The sequence below is a fragment of the Hyla sarda genome, chromosome 13 (genome assembly GCF_029499605.1).
Source record: "Hyla sarda isolate aHylSar1 chromosome 13, aHylSar1.hap1, whole genome shotgun sequence".
NCBI lineage: Eukaryota > Metazoa > Chordata > Amphibia > Anura > Hylidae > Hyla > Hyla sarda.
In genome coordinates this window covers 34768471-34792579 of record NC_079201.1, presented here as the reverse complement: position 1 = coordinate 34792579, position 24109 = coordinate 34768471, and the positions used below count along the sequence as shown (strand labels likewise).

At 45.7% G+C, this 24109-nt stretch overlaps 1 protein-coding gene across 5 annotated transcripts in view; it reads right to left on the bottom strand.

The window, feature by feature from the left end:
* Window positions 1-24109, bottom strand: part of RECQL5 (RecQ like helicase 5) — a 164617-nt gene that overhangs the window by 5330 nt on the left and 135178 nt on the right. For 4 of the 5 annotated variants that reach the window (XM_056550097.1, XM_056550099.1, XM_056550100.1 and 1 more), the window contains exons 13-18: window positions 19900-19973; window positions 10131-10224; window positions 7296-7430; window positions 6476-7197; window positions 6350-6392; window positions 3900-4151 (exon numbers count right to left, since the gene is read on the bottom strand). In XM_056550097.1, the coding sequence (XP_056406072.1) occupies window positions 3900-4151; window positions 6350-6392; window positions 6476-7197; window positions 7296-7430; window positions 10131-10224; window positions 19900-19973 (1320 nt within the window). The remainder of the gene's footprint in view (window positions 1-3899; window positions 4152-6349; window positions 6393-6475; window positions 7198-7295; window positions 7431-10130; window positions 10225-19899; window positions 19974-24109) is intronic. The other variant, XM_056550102.1, reaches the window with a different exon arrangement.

Genomic DNA, 24109 nt, shown 5'->3' with positions numbered 1-24109 from the left:
TCACATGGGCAGGGGGCTTACAGTGAGTATCAGGCTGCAAGTTTGCAATGCAGCAAATTTTGCGCGGCAGCTCAAACTCGCAGCGGGAAACTCGCTGTAATCCCCCGCCCGTGTGACTGTACCCTAAAAACACTACACTACACTAACACAAAATAAAATAAAAAACACTACATATACACATACCCCTACACAGCCCCCCTCCCCTCCCCAATAAAAATGAAAAACGTCTGGTACGCCACTGTTTTCAAAATGGAGCCTCCAGCTGTTGCAAAACAACAACTCCCAGTATTGCCGGACAGCGTTTGACTGTCCAGGCATGCTGGGAGTTTTGCAACAGCTGGAGGCACCCTGTTTGGGAATCACTGGCGTAGAATACCCCTATGCAAATCCCTAATTCAGGCCTCAAATGCGCATGGCGCTCTCACTTCGGAGCCCTGTCGTATTTCAAGGCTACAGTTTAGGGCCACATATGGGGTATCGCCGTACTCGGGAGAAATTGCCTAACAAATCTTGGGGGTCTTTTTCTCCTTTCACCCCTTATGAAAAGGTGAAGTTGGGGTCTACACCAGCATGTTAGTGTAAAAAAACAAATTTTTTACACTAACATGCTGATGTTGCCCTATACTTTTCATTTTGACAAGAAGTAAAAGGGAAAAAAGCCCCCCAAAATTTGTAATGCAATTTCTCCCGACTACGGAGATACCCCATATGTGGGCGCAAAGTGCTCTGGGGGCGCACAACAAGGCCCAGAAGGGAGGGTGCACCATGTACATTTGAGGTAATTTGCACAGGGGTGGCTGATTGTTACAGCGGTTTTGACAAACGCAAAAAAAAAAAACCCCACATGTGACCCCATTTCGGAAACTACACCCCTCACGGAATGTAATGAGGGGTGCAGTGAGAATTTACACCCCACTGGTGTCTGACAGATCTTTGGAACAGTGGGCTGCGCAAATTAAAAATTTTGTACAGCCCACTGTTCCAAAGATCTGACAGACACCAGTGGGGGGTAAATGCTCACTGTACCCCTTGTTACGTTCCTCAAGGGGTCTAGTTTCCAAAATGGTATGCCATGTGGGGGTTATTTTGCTGTCCTGGCACCATAGGGGCTTCCTAAATGCGACATGCCCCCCGAGCAAAATTTGCTCTCAATAAGCCAAATATGACTCCTTCTCTTCTGAGCATTGTAGTTCGCCCATAGTGCACTTCAGGTCAACTTATGGGGTACCTCCATACTCAGAAGAGATGGGGTTACAAATTTTGGGGGGTATTTTCTGCTATTAACCCTTGCATAAATGTGAAATTTGGGGGGAAACACACATTTTAGTGAAATTTTTTTTTAAATATTTTTACATATGCAAAAGTCGTGAAACACCTGTCGGGTATTAAGGCTCACTTTATTCCTTGTTACGTTCCTCAAGGTTTTTTTTTTTCCTGTTCTGGCACCATAGGGGCTTCCTAAATGCAACATGCCCCCCAAAAACCATTTCAGAAAAACGTACTCTTCCAAATCCTCTTGTCGCTCCTTCGCTTCTGAGCCCTCTACTGCGCCCGCCAAACAATTAACATAGACATATGAGGTATGTGCTTACTCGAGACACATTGGGCTACAAATATAAGTATACATTTTTTCCTTTTACCCCTTGTAAAAATTCAAAAATTGGGTCTACAAGAACATGCGAGTGTAAAAAATGAAGATTGTGAATTTTCTCCTTCACTTTGCTGCTATTCTTGTGAAACACCTAAAGGGTTAAAATGCTGACTGAATGTCATTTTGAATACTTTGGGGGCAGCAGTTTTTATAATGGGGTCATTTGTGGGGTATTTCTAATATGAAGACCCTTCAAATCCACTTCAAACCTGAACTGGTCCCTGAAAAATTGTGATTTTGGAAATTTTGTGAAAAATTGGAAAATTGCTGCTGAACTTTGAAGCCCTCTGGTGTCTTCCAAAAGTAAAAACACGTACATTTTATGATGCAAACATAAAGTGGACATATTGTATATGTGAATAAAAAAAAAATTACTTGGAATATCCATTTTCCTTACAAGCAGAGAGCTTCAAAGTTAGAAAAATGCAAAATTTTCAATTTTTTCATCAAATTTGGGAATTTTTCACTAAGAAACGATGCAAGTATCGACAACATTTTACCAATAACATAAATTAGAATATGTCACGAAAAAACTATCTCGGAATCAGAGTGATAGGTAAAAGCATTCCAGAGTTATTAATGTTTAAAGTGACAGTGGTCAGATGTTCAAAAAACGCTCTGGTCCTAAGGTGTAAAATGGCCTGGTCCTTAACCCCTTAACGACGCAGGACGTATATTTACGTCCTGCGCCGCCTCCCGCGATGTGCGGTATTAACCCTTTAGAAGCGGCGGTCAAAGCTGACCGCCGCTTCAAAAGTGAAACTGAAAGTGACCCGGCTGCTCAGTCGGGCTGTTCGGGACCGCCGCGGTGAAATCGCGGCGTCCCGAACAGCTGACCGGGAGGGCCCTTACCTGCCTCCTCGGTGTCCGATCGACGAATGACTGCTCCGTGCCTGAGATCCAGGCAGGAGCAGTCAAGCGCCGATAATGCTGATCACAGGTGTGTTAATACACGCCAGTGATCAGCATAGGAGATCAGTGTGTGCAGTGTTATAGGTCCCTATGGGACCTATAACACTGCCAAAAAAATGTAAAAAAAAAGTGTTAATAAAGGTCATTTAACCCCTTCCCTAATAAAAGTTTGGATCACCCCCCTTTTCCCATAAAAAAATAAAACAGTGTAAAAAAATAAATAAATAAACATATGTGGTATCGCCGCGTGCGTAAATGTCCGAACTATAAAAATATATCATTATTTAAACCGCACGGTCAATGGCGTACGCGCAAAAAAATTCCAAAGTCCAAAAAAGCTTATTTTGGTCACTTTTTATACCATTAAAAAAATGAATAAAAAGTGATCAAAAAGTCCGATCAAAACAAAAATCATACCGATAAAAACTTCAGATCACGGCGGAAAAAATTAGTCCTCATACTGCCCTGTACATGGAAAAATAAAAAAGTTATAGGGGTCAGAAGATGACATTTTTAAACGTATAAATTTTCCTGCATGTAGTTATGATTTTTTCCAGAAGTGTGACAAAATCAAACCTATATAAGTAGGGTATCATTTTAACCTTATGGACCTACAGAATAATGATAAGGTGTAATTTGTACCGAAATGTGCACTGCGTAGAAACGGAAGCCCCCAAAAGTTACAAAATTGGGGTTTTTTTTTTCGATTTTGTCGCACAATGATTTTTTTTTCCGTTTCGCCGTTATGATTTTTAAAAGGTAAGGAGGAAAAAACGAAAGTGCAAAAACGGAAAAACCCTGAGTCCTTAAGGGGTTAAGGGGTTAAAGGGGTACTCCAGTGGAAATTTTTTTATTTTTTTTAAATCAACTGGTGCCTTCCTTCTATTAAAAAAATCTTAATCCTTCCATTAGTTATTGCAGCTGAATACTACAGAGGAAATTCTTTTCTTTTTGGAACACAGTGCTCTCTGCTGACACCTCTGTCCATTTTAGGAACTGTCCAGAGCAGCATATGTTTGCTATGGGGATTTTCTATTACTCTGGACAGTTCTTATAATGGACAGAGATGTCAGCAGAGAGCACTGTATTCCAAAAAGAAAATAATTTCCTCTGTAGTATTCAGCAGCTAATAAGTACTGGAAGTATTAAGATTTTTTTTTATAGAAGTAATTTACAAATCTGTTTAACTTTCTGGCACCAGCTGATTAAAAAAAAAAGAGGACCCCTTTAACTTTTGCTCCTTATATAAATGAACACCGCCTTTTGGAAGGAAATTTCAAACTAACTGAAAATCCAGATTCAGTTTTAGTAGAATAAAATTAAACACCACACTTACTTTGGATGCAAACTTTCCATCTCGGAAGAAAGGGGTCAAATATTTCACCACAATGTCAGCTGTCTCTTTTAGGGTCACCACTTTATTTCCAGGTGGCTGCAGGATTTTGGCTGTACCTTCTTTGTCTTGTTGGCTTAAGTTTGGGTCAAAGGTTACCTTCTTTTTCCCTTGCCCAATATTCCCTTTTTCGGGATTTAACAAGATGGAAGTATCTTCTCTTTTTTGTCTCTTGCGTGCTGGTTCCACACATTCCTGCTCAAAAATGGAGTACCGAAGGTATTTAAAACTTGAATCGTTTTAAAGTATCCCTTTTGCATCTAGTATTTCACACTTTTGACTTACATAAATAAAATCTAAATTATAAAATACAAAGTCATCATAAACACCGTTTGCCACATATGGTGCACAACCCTCCTAAAAGTTTAAGATTTGCAGCAGTAAGGAGACCATGAATCCGATGCTTGTAAACATTTGAGCTCCAAAGTGAACAAATTGTTCAGGCACTGCTGCTCATCTCATTCTTATAGTTGAAAAGGAAAACCCATATCTTCTCGGGTAAAGAATGGTGATAACATGAGTACCCCAAGGGTCACCGACATGACGATGACTGCCTGCTCTCCCCTCCTCTACACAGATTCCGTAGATAAAACTATCATTTCTAAGGAGCGCTGCTCCCTGTATTTTGCATCTAGAGCTTGGTGATTTAAAAGCTATGATTTTGAGCACTAAACCAAAATCAGAGCCCGTTATATTCTTGGTAAGGTAATCATTTAAAGTTATAATGTATTGCACACCTCTTTGGATAGGAAAGGGTTAATGCAATATAGCATTATTATGATTATTATAAATATGTCTACCGTATATACTCGAGTATAAGCCGACCCGAGTATAAGCCGAGACCCCTAATTTCAACCCAAAATCCCAGGAAAAGTTATTGACTCGAGTATAAGCCTAGGGTGGGAAATACCTCATCCCCCCTGTCATCATCCAGACCCGTCATTAACATCCTCATCATCCCCTTGTCATCATCCCACACATCCCCCCTTCATCATCCCCTTGTCATCATCCCACACATCCCCTTATCATCCCACACATCCCCCCTTCATCATCCCCTTGTCATCATCCCACACATCCCCCCTTCATCATCCCCTTGTCATCATCCCACACATCCCCTTATCCCACACATCCCCCCTTCATCATCCCCTTGTCATCATCCCACACATCCCCTTATCCCACACATCCCCCCTTCATCATCCCCTTGTCATCATCCCACACATCCCCCCTTCATCATCCCCTTGTCATCATCCCACACATCCCCTTATCATCCCACACATCCCCCCTTCATCATCCCCTTGTAATCATCCCACACCCCCCCCCCTTCATCATCCCCACCCCCCTTCATCATCCCCACACCCCCCCCCCCCCCTTCATCATCCTCTTCTCATCATTCGCCCTCAGTGGTCTTCAACCTGCGGACCTCCAGAGGTTTCAAAACTACAACTCCCAGCAAGCCCGGGCAGCCATCGGCTGTCCGGGCTTGCTGGGAGTTGTAGTTTTGAAACCTCCGGAGGTCCGCAGGTTGAAGACCACTGCGGCCTTCAACATGCGGACCTCCAGAGGTTTCAAAACTACAACTCCCAGCAAGCCCGGGCAGCCATCGGCTGTCCGGGCTTGCTGGGAGTTGTAGTTTTGAAACCTCCGGAGGTCCGCAGGTTGAAGACCACTGCGGCCTTCAACATCATCCAGCCCCCTCTCACCCCCTTTAGTTCTGAGTACTCACCTCCGCTCGGCGCTGGTCCGGTCCTGCAGGGCTGTCCGGTAAGGAGGTGGTCCGGTGAGGAGGTGGTCCGGGCTGCTATCTTCACCGGGGGCGCCTCTTCTCCGCGCTTCCGGCCCGGAATAGAGCCGTTGCCTAGACAACGACGTATCTGCGTCGTTGTCAAGGCAACGTGACTATTCTGAGGCCGGGCCCGAAGCGCTTAGAAGAGGCCTCCCCGGTGAAGATAGCAGCCCGGACCACCTCCTCACCGGACCACCTCCTTACCGGACAGCCCTGCAGGACCGGACCAGCGCCGAGCGGAGGCGAGTACTGTACAGAACTAAAGGGGGTGAGAGGGGGCTGGATGATGTTGAAGGCCGCAGTGGTCTTCAACCTGCGGACCTCCGGAGGTTTCAAAACTACAACTCCCAGCAAGCCCGGACAGCCGATGGCTGCCCTGGCTTGCTGGGAGTTGTAGTTTTGAAACCTCTGGAAGTCCGCAGGTTGAAGACCACTGCGGGTGGGGGAGTTCACTCGAGTATAAGCCGAGGGGGGTGTTTTCAGCACGAAAAATCGTGCTGAAAAACTCGGCTTATACTCGAGTATATACGGTACTTGCTAATGTGTTAGCTTATCCAGTCAAGCATTTACAATTCTCCAAATCCCCAAGGAAACATCATAAACTGCTAACCTGCTGCGATGTGTTCTTCTCAGATGCTGGAGATCTGGATACGCTGTGATGGAAACAGGTTGTCCATTAACATTCTTTAAATACCTTAGTTAGGATATCTGTTTGTAGAACAACTATAAGGCTTACCTTAAGTCTGAGAATATGTGAGGTTTCACCTGTGACGCCTCCTTAGACTCTACAAAACACTCCCCGCTTTGTAGTGGTGGTAATTTTAAGGCACCCATGGCACATGTTTCAGATGGTTGCCTATCTTGGGTTTCCACGTCTCCAGTGTCAGAACTGTGTGTCCAAGAGTCAGTGAGGTATGTTGTGTCTGATGGCTCTTCTGTTGAGTTGTCAAGAAACTTGACAAGACTTTTTTCTAATGGTTTGACAAGGTCACCTTTCCTACTAGAATCCGTCTTACTTCCATCATGTTTATTACTGTTAACCTGAAGCCCATATAGAGGGTCTGAGGAGAAGGCTTCTTGGATTTCACAGTTGTCACTTTTAGACGTATTTTCATGGCATGGACTGTCGCTTTTTGCGGAGCTCTGGGTACTAGATGAAGAATTAGACTTACTCTGCAATGCGAAAAACTTAGAAATGTTCTGAGAGTCTTTAGCAGCGGCGGAGGCCAGCTCCTGCTTCTTCTTGCTCTGTCTGGGCTTCTTATTTGGGCTACTAACCATTTTACTGGGGCTTTCTGTTTTTACAGAAGGAGTACTAGAACTCGGAGGTTCACTTAGCGTGGAGGAGCCAGGATTGGTGGGCTGTTTGTGTTCTGCCTCCAAGGCTGCTGTGGTAGTTTGAAGTACACTTGATGCAGTTTGGAAGAGTGATGACGGTCCCACTCGCTTACGTTTAAACTGAAGACAAAATAAGAAATGTAGTATTATCATCAATGCAATGTGTCCTGCACTAAAAGGTCTGTTATTTCCATTTCAGTCTGAATGCTCCTACATACTGTGTGCAACTGAGAGGCAGAGACAAATCCATCTTCGGGTGCATCCCATTTAGTCTTGTTTTTCTGTGTAGATTTACTAGACTCAAGCTCCACATATGGCTCTTCCTCCTTTGAAGCTTTATTTATCTCGGAGACCTGAAGATAAAGCCCCACACAATTTATGAGACCTATATATCTTTTCAATTCTAACTAAAGAACGTCAGAACTGGTAAAGTTACCATAAAGTATTATCAATGTTTTCCAAAATGGCAGTGCTGAAAGACTGCAGAAAAATAAATGTGTACTAGAGCCCTGCACAGGAATGTTTTTTATTTTAACCCCGCACCTGCTGAATTTCTTACATTACCGTCCTCACTCCCACAAAGTCTGTTCAACCCCTGCAATGTGTATGTCCAAACGTGACAATCATGTCTTCCCAGCACTCTGTCATAGATGACACTACTGAGAGGGGCAGACTAGATGGGACAAATGGTTCTTATCTGCCGACACATTCTATGTTTCTATAATCATCAAAGCCCAGGCTGCTGCTGCACAGGAGGGCCTGCTGGCATAGTCAGTGGGCACCTTTGAATGCCAGTGCAGCTTAGGGCTGCACAGAAAAGAAGGCTACCAGGTGCAGCAACCTGGTCCTGGCAGCTTTTTACTTCTAAAGATGGTGCATGCAGTTCGTGGGAACCATGGTATATTGTTTCCCCGGGTTCCTCAAGATCCCAATCCCTTTTTCAGTGTACTACTGACAGTGGAGTACAAAGGACATTTAAGGTATGATCAACTGGGGTCTGACCCCCACCGATCCCTAGATATAGCTGGAATCTAGAGAGAGGAAGGAAGGCGCCTCATGTGCGGGATCAGCAGGTCTTGTTAGTGGGGGAAGGGGATGGTAATTCCCAAGCCGCTTACCGGAGTTGGTTGTGCGCCCACACACAAAAAGGTAAATTGTAGAATGAATATAAGTACAGGTCCACTGCAGCCCTCCTGGGTAGAAGTAGAATCAAAAAGGGATGACCGTAAATTCAGGAGTTAGTCCGGCGCAGAGAGGAACCATCAGGGAGCCAGATAAAATCAATGGATTTATTAAATGCAACGCGTTTCGCTGCGCATGCGCAGCTTCATCAGGCATGCCTTCATGCCTGATGAAGCGGCGCATGCGCAGCGAAACACGTTGCATTTAATAAATCCATTGATTTTATCTGGCTCCCTGATGGTTCCTCTCTGCGCCGGACTAACTCCTGAATTTACGGTCATCCCTTTTTGATTCTAGATATAGCTGGGGAAACCACTCAGTTAGGTGCTTCTCTCAACAGCTCTCTATGATATCTGTCTCGCTGCACAGTCCTATAATTGAGCTTGTTTCGTGCAGTGAGAAGAATTGCAGCAAACTGGGGAGGAGAGCTCTTAACCACATGTTTTCTCTCGCTATTATAATGACCGGGACACCTTAAAGGATTAGTATGAATTTTCTCCAGAAACAGCCCCATTCCTGCCCATAGACTGTTCCAGTTAAATGGGCACTGTCAGATCCAAAACCTTTTTTATATGTTATTACTGATGAAAATTAAAGACCCTTTGTAACATGGTTGTTTAAAACATTTATATTATTTAATAAAGAAAACAGCTCCAGAAAATACCACCACTAGGTGTCCCCATCTGGGACACTAACTTTTTTTTATTTTTGTGGGATCTGACAGGTAAGTGAATAAACCTAAGATGCAATACCAGACACAACTTATGGACAAGAGGCACAAAAAATGCAGACCCTTTTATTTATTTTATAGATCATCTAAAACTTATTTTTTGTTAAATTAGTCTATGCTTATTCAAGTTTTATTTCTTGTCTACAATTAAAAATTTAGTGATTAGACAGAGGAGATTTATCAAAACCTGTGCAGAGGAAAAGTTGACCAGTTGCCAATAGCAACCAATCAGATTGCTTCTTTCATTTTTAACATGGCCTCTGCAAAATTAAAGAAGCGATCTGATTGGTTGTTATGGGCAATTGGGCAATGTTTCCTTTGCACAGGTTTTGATAAATCTCCCCCAGAGAGTCTACTCTTTGAGAAGATCACCCAAAATTGCATTAAAATGTGGTCTTTAATGGAAGTGGTCTAAACAAAATGGCAGTATTTGTGTATTTGCGGCCTTGAAATATGTCACACAAAATCTGGGCAGGATTAGGAGGTGGTCTTCTCAAAAAGGCAGTCTTTTAAATAGGATTCACTGTAACTGGTGAAGGAATCAGTAAAATGTGTGTAAAAAGAGACACTCAAAACCTGTCAACTCTAAATGTATTGTCAAGCACAGTTCTAACAACTAATACCCACCCCCCTTAGGGTACGTTCACATTGCGTGATTCCCGTAGAATTGAGCGGAATTACATGCTGTGAACACTACCATCAGTGTGAATGGGTCTTCCGCGAAACCCGTTCACACTAAGGAATTTCAGCGGCGGACAATTCTGATTTTTGTTCCGTGCAAAGAATGAACATGTTCATTCTTTGCGTGCAAAGAATGAACATGTTCATTCTTTGCGCGGAAGTCTGCGAGTATTGCATAGCTGTCAATGGTGATGGCGCAGGGCCACTCAGTCCTACCACTAAAGTGTTTTCGGTGGCGGCCAGATAGAATCTCCGCTTGCTGAATTCTGCAAGCGGAGATTGCGCAGTGTGAATGCACCCTTACTCTTACGAGAGTTTCACACAATGCATGTAGTAGTTGTAGCAGTTTTTCTTTCAGTTTTTTTTATTAGGACTTATGTACTTCTCACTTGTAGGATCTACTTTGGCTCAAAAAAACAACAAGAAAACCCAAACCTTTTACTTTTAATGTCTTGAATACCTTTTTTAATATTGCTGCTTTATAAAGGTTTGACATTTTGCTGCTTCGGAAAATCTCATATTCTAGGTCTACAGCAGAAGAGGAGACATCCACTCTGGGTTGATAGTAAAAAAGGATATATACAGGTCAAGCCAATAAGCAGTGCATGTTATATAACAACACAATACAGCCATGTTCCATATTTTCCTCCCACATTTTAAGGGAGTCTGTCAGAAATATTTAGCTTACCAAACCATAAAAATCATATATTGCTGTTTATCAATGTGGTATAACAGACAATACAAAGTGTACATCCATCTATGGCCACTATGACCAAAACTATATTTTTTAAAACAATAGAGCCATAGAAAATAAGTATATCTCTAATACTATTTTTTTATTTTCCACAGTTTCCCTTAGAAAACTGCTCCTATAAAAGTGGCCACTAGAGGTCCTCATAAACCCCACCTGTTACTACGGTCTTTCCGATTGTGGCAACAGCAGTCGGAGAGCAGGCAGTGAGTGAGCTGCTGTGATTGGCTGAGAGGAAACCACCCCCCCCTTTGCAGCTCGAGTGAGAGAAGGATTCAGTGCACAGCTCCCACCATAGCATAGAGGAGAAGAAGGAGCAAGTGTGACAGCATCATCTACCTCATACAGTGCATGTACCCCAGTAGTAAGGAGATGAGGAAGGGGGTTTGTTACAGTGTGCCAGCTCAGTAGTAAAAAGATGTCATGAGGAGGAGGTTTGTTACAGTGTGCCAGCCCAGTAGTAAGGAGATTACATGAGGAGGAGGTTTGTTACAGTGTCACCCCAGTAGTAAGCATGGGAAAGCTGGATAACATACATGTTGACAGCCATATTGCTTGTCATTTAGCTTTACTACATAGCAGAGGCCTGCATTGGGATTGGAATCTCATAGGATCAAACCCAAAACGTGCGGGCGGTCACAAGGCTGCTGCTGGCGGGCAGTCAGGCGCAAATCCCGCACCACCATGGCAGCCTCCATATAAGTCCGACTCAGTGTCTGTCTCACAGTGCTCCTCCCAGTCCTGTCTCCTCCCTCTGCCGCCACCGCACCGCCATTTTGTGGCATGCTCAGCCTGCCCTGGAGGATTGTTTTCTCTGTACACCATCTTCTCCCGCTGGCCTGGTAGGTCAGAGCTGTCACCAATGTTCCGTGGCCCTGGGTTGTAAATTCTCTTTTCTGTAACGTCATGTCTGCTCAGCCTTTAACCCCGTAACGACGCAGGACGTAAATGTACATCCTGGTGAGGTGGTATTTAACGCACCAGAACGTACATTTACATCCTATACATAACTGCAAGCATCAGAGCGATACTCGGGTCATTCGCGGCAGGTCCCGGCTGCTGATAGCAGCCAGGGACCCGCCGGTAATGGCTGACATCCGGGATCGCGCGGATGTCCGCCATTACCACCTCAGATGCTGTGATCAATACAGATCACGGCATCTGCAGCATTGCGGTCACTAAAATGGATGATCGGATCGCCCGCAGCACTGCCACGGCGCTCCAATCATCCAGAACGGCAGACGGAGGTCCCCTCACCTGCCTCCGCTGCCTTCCACGGGTCTTCTGCTCTGGTCTGCGATCGAGCAGAAGATGCCCGATAACATTCATAGCGCTGAACAGTATTAGCAATCGAATGGGGACTATTAAAGTGTAAAAATAAAAGTAAAAAAAGGTGAAAAACCTCCTCCCCCCAATAAAAATGTAAATTGTAAATTGTCCCATTTTCCCTATTTCACCCCCAAAAAGTGTAAAAAAAAAATTTGATATACATATTTGCCATCGCCGTGTGCGTAAATGTCTGAACTATTAAAATATAATGTTAATGATACCGTAGGGTGAACGGCGTGAACGTAAAGGAAAAAAAAAAGGCCCAAATTGATGCTTTTTCATAACATTTTATTACCCCAAAAAAATGATAAAAAATTTATTAAAATATTTTTTTTCTTATTCAAAAAGTATTTTATTATACAGAACAACAAGCATAATCAGTGCAAAAAGGGGCTCGCAATAAAATAAAGATGAAAATGTACAACTTATCTTGTCGAGCTCAGAAAAAAAAAAAAGAAACCAGCAAACTAAGAGAAACAGGCCAAAAAGGATATGAGGAACCAGGTGAGGGGACAGGGTGGGAGAGACCAAGGATAGCTGAAACATATGGAGAAAGTATTAGGGGAAAAGGGGGGAGTAACAGGAAGTGAGTATGAGGTCTAGAAGACGAAAAGCCAAGAAGTAGGAAGAAGATCACAGTGAGGGAGGTGATGAGGAGGAAAGGCCAAACCACAAGAAATGGGGGGAGGCAGCAAAGAACATCTAGAGGTGCCAGCGCCTAGTATATTCCTCCGAGTAGCCATGGAGGTCGGCTAAACATTCTTCTAATCCCTGGAGATATAGAACTTCGCGGAGCCAGTCAGTAATGGTAGGAGGGATCTGAGATTTCCAACGTCTAGGTATGACTCTTCTAGCTGCTGCAAGAAGCATGCCAGTGAGGCCTTTCCGAAAGGATTCAGGGGAGCCAGGCAACATAGAGAGGTGTAGTGCCTGTGGGGTGCTCGCCAGCTGGGCTCCAGTGATATCTGTTATGAGTGCCCTAACCGAGGACCAAAAGTCAGCTAGCAAGGGACAGGTCAACCACACATGAGTCAGAATCCTGAGCCTCTGTTACACCTCCAGCATACATCCGGGACCGACAGGTAGAAACAATGGAGCAGGGCCGGAACCCTGTACCACCTAGAAAGCACTTTATAATTTGTTTCCTGCAGAGCTACTGTCCTGGAGGCCTTGTGACAGAGCATAAATGAGGTCGCCCATTCCTCCTTGCTGGTGGTGTAGTCGAGTTCCCCAACCCAAGCCCATTGATAAGGTAGTAATGTCTGGGAGTCCCGATTACGAAGCAACACATAGAGCAAGGAAATCATATGAGTCAGTCTATCAGAACTCTAACAGAGCCGTTCAAAGGGGAGGGTTTCGCCGCTCAAAGGGGAGGGTTTCGCTATGTAATTCACCCAGAACTCGCCACTTATCATAGAAATGGCGAAGTTGAAGGTACTGAAACATACATAGGGCAGAGGGAGTAGTGGAGCCAACAATGTCCAAGAGGGGTTTCAAGTAGGAGGAGTGGAGGACCCTGGTAATGGGGAGGGGAGACACTGGAGGGGTGGCAAGAAAACCTCCCAGAGAAGAACCCAGAGTAAAGTCCGGGTTCCTCTTCAGGGGGGTCAGGGGCCACATGGGGCGGAGGAGACCTACTCTGGAAAGATTATGGAGGCAGGAGTACAGGAGGACCTGGGAGACAAAGGGGAGTAGTTGTTTAGAGCCTACTGTCCAGTTTGATGGGCGGATCCAGAGTAAGGAGGTGAGAGGAAAGTGGGAGAGCTCAGATTCAAACCGGACCCATAATTTAACAGAGTGGAAGCCATCAAGTATACGGGCCGCTATAGAAGCAAGGTAATAGGTGTATGGGTCAGGGAATGCTAGACCCCCCATCTGCTTTAGGCTGAGCCAGGGTATCTTTAGAGATCCGGTGTCGGCAGCTCAGCCATACGAACTTTGTGAAAAGTGCGGTTAAGGGTCGGAAGAAGGCCCAAGAGAGCATCACTGGCAATGTCTGAAACAGATAGAGCAGTCAGGGAAGCAAGTTCATCTTCAGTATATTGATACGTCCTATCCACGAAAAATCTTTATGATCCCACTTAGCAAGATCCCCTTTAAATCGGGCCAGCAACGGGGTGAGATTTAAATCCACTATACGGGTAAGGTCTCTGGGTATAAGGACCCCCAAGTAACGGAAAGAAGAAGGATGCCAGCAAAAAGGGAAGCGCCCACAGAGCCAGAGGGCCGGGGCAGAGTCCAAGGAAACATTCATTGTAACACTTTTAGATAGATTGATCTTATAGTTGCTTACCACACTAAACTCCGCTATAGCCGAGAGGAGCGCGGGCAGAGTCCAAGGAAACATTCATTGCAACACTTTTAGATAGATTGATCTTATAGTTGCTTACCGCACTAAACTCCGTTATAGCCAAGAGGAGCGTGGGAAGTGAGGTCTAGGGGGAGGAGATATAGAGGAGGAGGTCATCTGCAAAAGCAGAGCACTTAAAGTGGAAATCTCGTACCTCTATGCCTCGAATGTCCTCATTAAGGCGAATTGCCTGTAGCAAATGTTCCATTACCAGGACATAGAGCAGGGGGGACAGGGGGCAACCCTGTCTGGTGCCATTAAGGATAGAGGGGCGGAGAGAGAGCCATTAATGCGTATCCTAGCAGTAGGATGACAATACAGGGCAAGAATGCGGTGGAGAGCTACAGAACCCAGACCTAGATGCTCCAGCACACCCCTCATGAAGTCCCAACTCACACAGTCAAAGGCCTTTTCAGCGTCAAGGAATAAGACCATACAAGGAAACTTAGTCACCTGAGCATGATGAATAAGTGAGAATGTTTTAAGGGTATTATCATTGGCCTCCCTACCAGGGACAAAGCCCACTTGGTCTAGGTGGATCAGGGACTCCAAGAGGGGGGCTAGACGCATCGCTATCAGCTTCGCATAAAGCTTGGCATCTACATTCAAGATTGAAATAGGTCGATAACTTTGGCAGAGATTGGGATCTTTGCCATCTTTAGGGATCACCATAAGAAATGCAGTTAGGAAGGATTCAGGGAAGGGGGGAAGTGGGAGATACAGCATTTAAGGCTTTCAGGAGGCTAGGGGATAAGTCCACTTGGAGCGTTTTATAGAATCGGCTGGTATAGCCATCAGGGCCTGGGCATTTACCGGAAGGTGATAAGGAAATAGCTAGCTCCAATTCCTCCAGCATGAACGGACGTTCTAGGTCCGCAAGGGTGGAAGGCGACATCGAGGGCAGGGCAGTACGATTTAGGTAAGAAAGAACATTTTGTGAAGAGGTCATAGAGGCCCGAGTAGTAGGAGTGGAAAGCATCGAGAATGTTGCTGGTGAGATGGTCTAGATGACCCGAAGTATTTTTAATCGATGGGACAACAAGAGCAGCTCTTTTATCTCTTAAAGCCCGAGCCAGCATCCAACCAGCCTCGTTACCCCACTCGTAGTGAGAGGCTGAGCACATGAGGCGGAAGCGGTTATGTTTCTCATTGATAAGGACCTGGAGGTCCTTACGCACTCTGAGGAGATCCAGCAGGTCATCCTCAGCAAGCATCTGTCTATGGTGCAATTCCAGAGAGTGTAACTAGGCCTATAGGTTGGACAACTTCGACAAGGCTTCCCGCTTGTGCCTGGAACCGTGCTGTATCAGAACTCCACGGCGAACACATTTGAGCGCCTCCCAAATGACGTGGGGTCAGAGACATGGGTGAGTGTGAAGGTGGAGTCACTGCCCGTTTAAGGTCAGCCAAACAGAGGGGATCCAATAATAGCGACTTATTGAGGCGCCAAGTGAATTCCCTCCATCGGCGGACAGGGAGCTGAAACACACAAGAGACCGGCGCATGATCCGAATTAATCATTGGCTCAATGGTACCGGCTCTGAGGGAGGGGAGGAGATGATGGGAAATAAGGATATAATCGATAAGGATATAACACACTACCCTCGCATGCAAAAAAAAAAAAAGGTATAGTCACGTTCAGTAGGATGTAGCAGGCGCCAGGCATCACACAGTTGGTGTAAATGCAAGGACCTCCTAATACTGTTCAATGCAACAAAGGAGAAAGCACTCGAGCCCGAAGAGGCATCCATGGAAGGGTTAAGCGTAGCATTAAGGTCACCACACACAATTAACGTACCCTGGGAGAAGGTGTTAAGGTCCTCCAGCGTCCTCACCAAGAAAGTCTGCTGCCCATGGATCGGAGCATAGATACTGGCCACAGTGTTTTCGCGACCCTGAATGGAACATTTCACAAACACATAACGAGCATCCTGGTCAACACGGGAATCTATGATTTGCACCGCTAGGGACTTATGAAAGAATATAACCACCCCCTTAACTTTCTGGGAGGGGGAACTACAATGGAACCACGTTGGGTAATACAGATTACGGAATCCCATCAGTTGGTCCTGGCGAAGTTGGGTCTCCTGCAGGCATACAATATCAGATCTCTGTCTATGAAAATTATAGAATACTCATTTATATAATGCCCGTTTCCCAGGGATGTTGAAACACTGTACATTCAGGGAAGAAACCTTAAGTGATGCCATTTCGAAAAGAGAGGTTTACATACAGCTAAAGAGCACCACTAGGAGAGGGGAGAGGATGCTAAGTTCCCAGATAATCCCCAGGGGAGAGAAGGGGGAAGAGAGTGACAGGGACAGAAGAAAGGGGTGAGAAAGGAATCAAAAAACCAAAGCGGGGATGGGGAAAGGCGAACAGCGCACAAAAGCAAGGCGCACACAAAAAGAAAACACACAGAACAGCCAAAGGCACAAATGCGGTAGCAAGAAACGCTACCAACTACCTATGTGGGGCGTAGGAGCAGGAAGAAGAAATACAAAAAAACATAAGCCAACACACTAGGAAGACAGGAAAGAAAATATAGGATGAAGAGATCCGTATGACCGCTCAGTGAAACAACAGTAAATAGCAGGAAGGATAAGGAGGGTAGGATGACACAGCAACAGGAGAGGGGGTAAGGGGGCACAAAAGAGAAGTAAATATTCAGCAGTCTCAACAGTAAGTCCATACGTGACATGTCAGGATTGTAGAGCGTAGACAGGCACGTCTCAAACGCCATCAGCTCCAGGCACATAGCAGTGTAGGGAACAGGGTATCACTGGAAGCGTTGAGAACCCCGCCTGCAATGGGAAGAACTTCTGGGGCGTCTTCGGGACCTCTGCGGGGGTGGAGTGGCCGGATTCAGGGAAGAGACGATCCACGGCTGTGGGTCAGATTGGAACGGCAGATGTGGGTTTCGCAAAAGTTTTTCCCAGTGCGGCAAGTCCATTGTGGGCAAACCCAGCGTTTGTAGAAACATGGGCAAGTCCGCAGGATGCCGAAGCGTCACCAATTTATCATCCAGTCGGACAGAGAGGGCAAAGGGGAAGCCCCAGCAATGGGGAATGTTCCGGTTTCAGAGCAGCCTGTTGTCTCAGGGTGTAACGGGAAAGATCAGGAAAGATTTGAAGTCGGGTCCCCTCAAAGACCAAATCCCGGAGCTGTCGGGCTTTTTGCATGACAGTCTCTTTGGCAGTATAGTAGTGTAGGTAACAGATCACATCTCGTGGTTTAAGGGGGTCAGCACTTTGCAGGCGCAAGGCTCTGTGCATTTCAATAGGAGTCCGTGCCGGGTGGTTCAAGATGGAATTGAAAAGTTCTGTGAGGACTGGCAGAAGGTCCTGGGGGCAAACAGATTCAGGAAGGCCGAGCATGCGGAGATTATTCCGGCAGTTGCGGTTTTCCAAGTCATCAAACTTGGAGTACAGAAGTTGGTGCTGATGGACTTGGGCATCTAGATCAGAACATAAGGAGCTGATTGTTGTCTGGACAGAGTCTCTAAAAGATTGCAGCTCTTGAACAGAAGTGTGCAGGGTCTCAACCTCTGTCTTTACCACTTGAAGGTTGCAGCGCCATGCCAATTTAAGATCTGTTACTAGAGAGGAGAGGTCCTGCTTAGAAGGGAGCAGAGTGATAAGAGCCTGCAGCTCCGGATTATCTCTCAGAATATGGTGAGCTGTAGCAGTATGCAAGGTCAGAGGGGTGGATTGCAGGTTGGTCTGAGGAGGGCCCTTTCATGATTCAGGCGGAGGGCACAGTTCCACAGGTGTAGTGGTTGCCTGAGGTGGAGCAGGAACTGGGGCTCCCTTTCTGCCTGTCACAGGCCAAGAGGACCGGCTGGAGGACCCCCAGGAAGGGGCCAGGGAGATTGCTCTCTCCAGGGCAGGAGAGTGTGGAGGGCAGAAGGGGTCCAGCATAGAGTCCTGGTCAGGCAAAGTCCGGTGTGGTCGTCACAGGGCGGCCCTGAGAGCCGGGGCCCGGAGCTGGGGGGGCCACTGGATCCTCCATGGAGGGAAAGAGCAGGGGGGAACCCTTTTGGGAGGCCCCTGAGCAGGAGGGAGGCTGTCTGAGAGGGGGACTTGGTGCCACTGCGGCCACTTCAGTGGCTTCCTCCGTGCCCCCAGTGTCCCAGGTCAGCAGGGAGAAGACTGGGGGTCACACTGTAGGACTGGGCAGCAGGGTTCAGGGGCACTGGAGACCATGGCAGCCCGCTCTCTGCATGCATGGGTGCAGGGGGCTGTGGTAATGGCGGCCAGTAAGGAGAACAGCCAGGGGGCGGGGCAAAGAAGTCTGCAGCCAGCACCGGAGGAGATGCGGCCTGTCTGCTGATGAGGACCGGGGCCCGGCACTCGGGTGAAGCAAGGTCCAGCACCTCCGGGGGCATGGAGGACGCACCCCGGGCAGGTACAGGCGGTAGTGGCAGTGTTGTCGGAAGTCCCGCGGCAGCCGCGCAAGATGCAGGGACTGGCACAGTAGGTGGCAGTCTGCTGGAGAGAGCCGGCCCTGGGCCAAGGGGTGCTGCAGTCCGGAGCCAATAACTCCTCTTGTAGCGAGGAGAAGTAGCTTGTGATGGGAACCCCAAGGCAGCAGGGGTTCCTCCAGATTTAGGCATCTTCTTACTGCTTTGGCCCCCATATCAACGCTGAAATCCCTGGGTACAAGGCGGTCAGGGACGGAGCTCAGGTACAGGATGTCTTCACCGATACATGGCTAGACACGCCCCTAGTATTAAAAGTTTTATATAAGCAAATATAGTATCAATAAAAAGTACAGATCACGGCGCATAAAATTAGCCCTCATACCGCCGCTTATACGGAAAAATGAAAAAGTTATAGGTCTTCAAAATAGGGGGATTTTAAACGTACTAATTTGGTAAAAAAGTTTGCGATTTTTTTTTAAGCACAACAGTAATAGAAAAGTATGTTATCATTGTTATCATTTTAATTGTATTGACCCAAAGAATAAAGAACATGTCATTTTTACCGTGAATTGTATGGCGTGAAAACGAAACCTTCCAAAATTTGCTAAATTGCGGTTTTCATTTTAATTTCCCCACACAAATAGTATTTTTTGGTTGCGCCATACATTTTATGGTAAAGTGAGTGATGGCATTACAACGGAAAACTGGTCGCGCAAAAAACAAGCCCTCATACTAGTCTGTGGATCAAAATATAAAATAGTTATGATTTTTTGAAGGCTAGGAGGAAAAAACGAAAATGTCCTTAAGGGGTTAAATTGACACGCAGAGCTCTGCTGCCAACAGCGGTTCTGTGTAGAGTTTCCGCACATGCACTGTCATTGAGAGACTGTCAGACTCACTGCACATGGGTCACAATGGCTAGAGAATTCACTTCCTACCTCTCATGACAGGTCTGCGCAAGCCAACGCATTAGCACCAGGGGCCTGTGCTGACCTGTCACTAGAGGCAGGGAAGTAAGCATGCATAGTGAGTATGACAGATTCACCAGGCATAAATGGGCATTCCACACAAAGCCACAGCAGGTGTGCCCTGCGTGTCAATCAAAAGGCAGAGGGGGCCCTGGGCCATGCCTCTCAGACAATATGGGACCCCCAGTAAAATGTTTTTAAAACAGAATAAAACCACCAAATGACTGCACAAGGTATGATCTGAGACCCTGAACAATCAAATATTTTGAGATGTCTGCACATCTCAAAAGTTTTTTTTTAATGACAGTAATGTTTTAAGCTTGTTTTAAGCTTATGCCCTATAAAACGATTTAGTAGGCTAAAAAGTTCTCCCTTTAGGGCAGAAGGGAAAATAGAAAATCTTCTTACCTATCTCCAGTATTGGTCACCTGTACATTTTTACTAATGGCTTCCTCCAGCATCTTCAGGCAGTGCTCCCGAGCCTATGAACACAGGAGACGTATATACTCATGCACTACTTTTATTCATAACACATCTGACAACTCATAACAGCTACACAAAGGACTGGATACAGTCTTAACATGGTACATACCAAACAAACCTAAAGATATGACATTGGGGAGATTTATCAAAACCTGCCCATAGCAACCAATCAGATCGCTTTTTTCATTTTTGAAAAGGCCTCTGAAAAATTAAAGAAGCGATCTGATTGGTTGCTATGGGCAACTCAGAAACTTTTCCTCTGGACAGGTTTTCATAAATCTCCCCCATGCTCTCTAATAGTTTCTGCGATTTCTGAGGAAAGCACTGATCAGTGAGGTCTATAATATCTGGACAAATGTTAAGAGGGATCTAAGGGTATGTTCAGACATCCGAAATTCTAAGGAAAGATTGGAAATTCTTGCAAAATTAATCTATGCAGAATTTCTGCTTAATTCATAAAGAATTTCCATATAATTTTGGCATTAATTCTCTGAGCACAGGAAAAAGGTGCTTTTAATTCATTGCTTAAAGGGGTATTCCAGGCAAAACATTTTTTTATATATATCAACTGGCTCCAGAAAGTTAAACAGATTTGTAAATTACTTCTATAAAAAAAATCTTAATCCTTCCAATAGTTATTAGCTTCTGAAGTTTTCTGTCTAACTGCTCAATGATGATGTCACATCCCGGGAGCTGTGCATGATGGGAGAATATCCCCATAGGAACTGCACAGCTCACGGGATGTGAGTCATCAGAGAGCAGTTAGACAGAACAACTCAACTTCAGAAGCTAATAACTATTGGAAGGATTAAGATTTTTTAATAGAAGTAATTTACAAATCTGTTTAACTTTCTGGAGCCAGTTGATATATAAAAAAAAGTTTTGGCATGGAATACCCCTTTAAGTTAAATTTCTCATAAATTCCGCAGAAAATTCACACAAAATCCGCATTCAGTTCAATGGGCTTCTGCAGCTAAATTCCACAAGAATATAAGACATGACTTTTTTTGCCGAATGCAGAATTTTAGCTGTGGAACTTTAAACATAAGCAGAATTTCAATGCAGATTTCAAGCTTTATAAGGGGATCAATGCAGAAACATCTAGGGTCCGTCTTTGAGCTCTCCTCTTTTGTAAAATTCTCTCATTTGGAAGGATATTACATCCTCTCAATGCCAACCAGGCCCTGGAATCCCTATCTCCGATCCTCTTCTTCGATTTTCTCTTTGCCTGACTTGTCAGTTTGGGTAGGTTTGTGGTTGTGTCGTATTCTTTCCATTTTCTAATGATGGATTTTATAGTGATCTGTGAAATGCTCACAGATTGCGGTATTTTTTTTAAAATTTTTTTATTTTTTTATAAGGTTACCCTGCTTTGTACTTCTTAACTACTTCATTCCTGACCTGTTTGGTCAGCTCCTTGGTTTTCATGCAGTGTGATCAGTAATACTCACTAACTAACTCAGGGGCCTTCACAAAACATGTGTATTTGTATGGAGAATAAATTGCAAACTAGTGGACCTTATTTACCGTATATACTCGAGTATAAGCCGACCCGAATATAAGCCGAGGCCCCTAATTTTACCCCAAAAACCCAGGAAAAGTTATTGACTCGACTATAAGCCTAGGGTGGGAAATACATCACCCCCCCCCATGTAATCATCCAAACCCCCGTCATCATCCCCCCCTGTCAATCCCTTCATCGTCTGTCCAGGCATGCTGGGAGTTGTAGTCATCATCCAGCCCCCCCCCCCCCTTTTGTTTTGTACTCACCTTCCCTCGGTGGGAAGTTAGGGTGAACTGGTCCGGGCCATCTATGCAGCAGGGACCGTCCGGTGGGGATGGTTAGTCGTTGCGGGCGGTCCATTTTCACCGGGGGGCCTCTTCTCCGCGCTTCGGAGTAGTGACGTTGCCTTGACGACGACGCACAGGGACGTTGCGCATGAAAGTCCCTGTGCATCGACGTCAAGGCAACGTCACTACTCCGGGGCCGCCCCCCCCCCCCCCAGTGAAAATGGACAGTCCACAACGACTAATCCTCCCCACCGGACGGTCCCTGCTGCATAGATGGCCCGGACCAGCTCACCCTAACTTCCCGCCAAGGGGAGGGGTACAAAACAAAAAGGGGGGGGGCTGGATGATGACGAAGGCCGCAGTGATCTTCAACCTGCGGACCGCCGGAGGTTTCAAAACTACAACACCCAGCATGCCCGGCCAGCCGATGGCTGTCCGGGCTTGCTGGGAGTTGTAGTTTTGCAACATCTGGAGGTCCGCAGGTTGAAGACCACTGATGAAGGGATTGACAGGTGGAGAGTTCACTCGAGTATAAGCCGAGGGGGGCGTTTTCATCACGAAAAATCGTGCTGAAAAACCCGGCTTATACTCGTGTATATACGGTACTTATTATGTGACTCGCAAATGTAACTTGTAAAGGCAATTGGTTGCACCAGATCTTTGTTAGGTGTTTCACAGTAAAGAGGGCAAATACATTTTAGATTTTTACTTGTTAATAATTTTGAAATCCTTGTGATATTTCCCCCCATCTCCAAATAATGGACTATGTTGGTCCAACACATAAAATTCAAATTAAGTAAATAGATTTCTGATTGTATCTCCTATTTAGTGCTGCAAACTATGCTTGTGTTAAATACATAAAGAGAAAGTTATTAATGCTTGACACCAGAAAGAAAGCCTGGGCACAAAATGGACATTTTTAAGTGTAACTGTCGTTAGCAAAAACTTTTTATATTACGTAGATAATACCATTATATGTATATATGTAATATACATTAGTTTTTAAAAAATTTAATTTTTGGGTTAAAAAAATGCTGTCCCTGCAGCTATTGTCTGTGTGTGTTTGTGAGAAGACCAAATACAGGAAGTGAGGGCAAGACAAGCAGGCTCTGTGCAGGCTCCTGGCTTGTCAGTCATCCTGCTGTGTGAGCAGGGAGCATATCATAAAGTCCTCCTTGTCCTCAGTGTACAGAGCCCCGCTTGTCCTCAGTGTACAGAGCCCGCTTGTCCTCAGTGTACAGAGCCCCGCTTGTCCTCAGTGTACAGAGCCCCGCTTGTCCTCAGTGTACAGAGCCCCGCTTGTCCTCAGTGTACAGAGCCCCGCTTGTCCTCAGTGTACAGAGCCCCCATTGTCCTCAGTGTACAGAGCCCCGATTGTCCTCAGTGTACAGAGCCCTGACTGTCCTCAGTGCACAGAGCCCTGCTTGTCCTCAGTGCACAGAGCCCTGCTTGTCCTCAGTGCAGAGCCCTGCTTGTCCTCAGTGCACAGAGCCCTGCTTGTCCTCAGTGCACAGAGCCCTGCTTGTCCTCAGTGCACAGAGCCCTGCTTGTCCTCAGTGCACAGAGCCCTGCTTGTCCTCAGTGCACAGAGCCCTGCTTGTCCTCAGTGCACAGAGCCCTGCTTGTCCTCAGTGCACAGAGCCCTGCTTGTCCTCAGTAAACAGAGCCCTGCTTGTCCTCAGTGCACAGAGCCCTGCTTGTCCTCAGTGTACAGAGCCCTGCTTGTCCTCCGTGTAAAAAGCCCTGCTTGTCCTCAGTGCACAGAGCTCTGCTTGTCCTCAGTGCACAGAGCCCTGCTTGTCCTCAGTGCACAGAGCCCTGCTTGTCCTCAGTGTACAGAGCCCTGCTTGTCCTCAGTGTACAGAGCCCTGCTTGTCCTCAGTGTACAGAGCCCTGCTTGTCCTCAGTGTACAGAGCCCTGAATTTCCTCAGTGTACATAGCCCTGAATTTCCTCAGTGTACATAGCCCTGCTTGTCCTCAGTGCACAGAGCCCTGCTTGTCCTCAGTGTACAGAGCCCTGGCTTGTCCACCCTCACTTCCTATATTGGGTCTCCTCACAAAGACACACAAGCAATAGCTGCTGGGACAAACATATACATATTTTTCAACCAATGTATATTACCAATATACATATAATGTTATTTTCTACATTCTATAAAATGTTTTTGCTAATGACAGGTACATTTAATGCTAATGCTAGTTTTCTGGTGTCAAGCATTCAGAAATATCTCCCATACTGTCAAATAAATAAACTGCCCACAGACATACCACTCCATATTGAACTAGCAAACCAGTTTACTATTCATGTAATTTATATGTTTTTCATGCTCTGCAGAAAGCTAA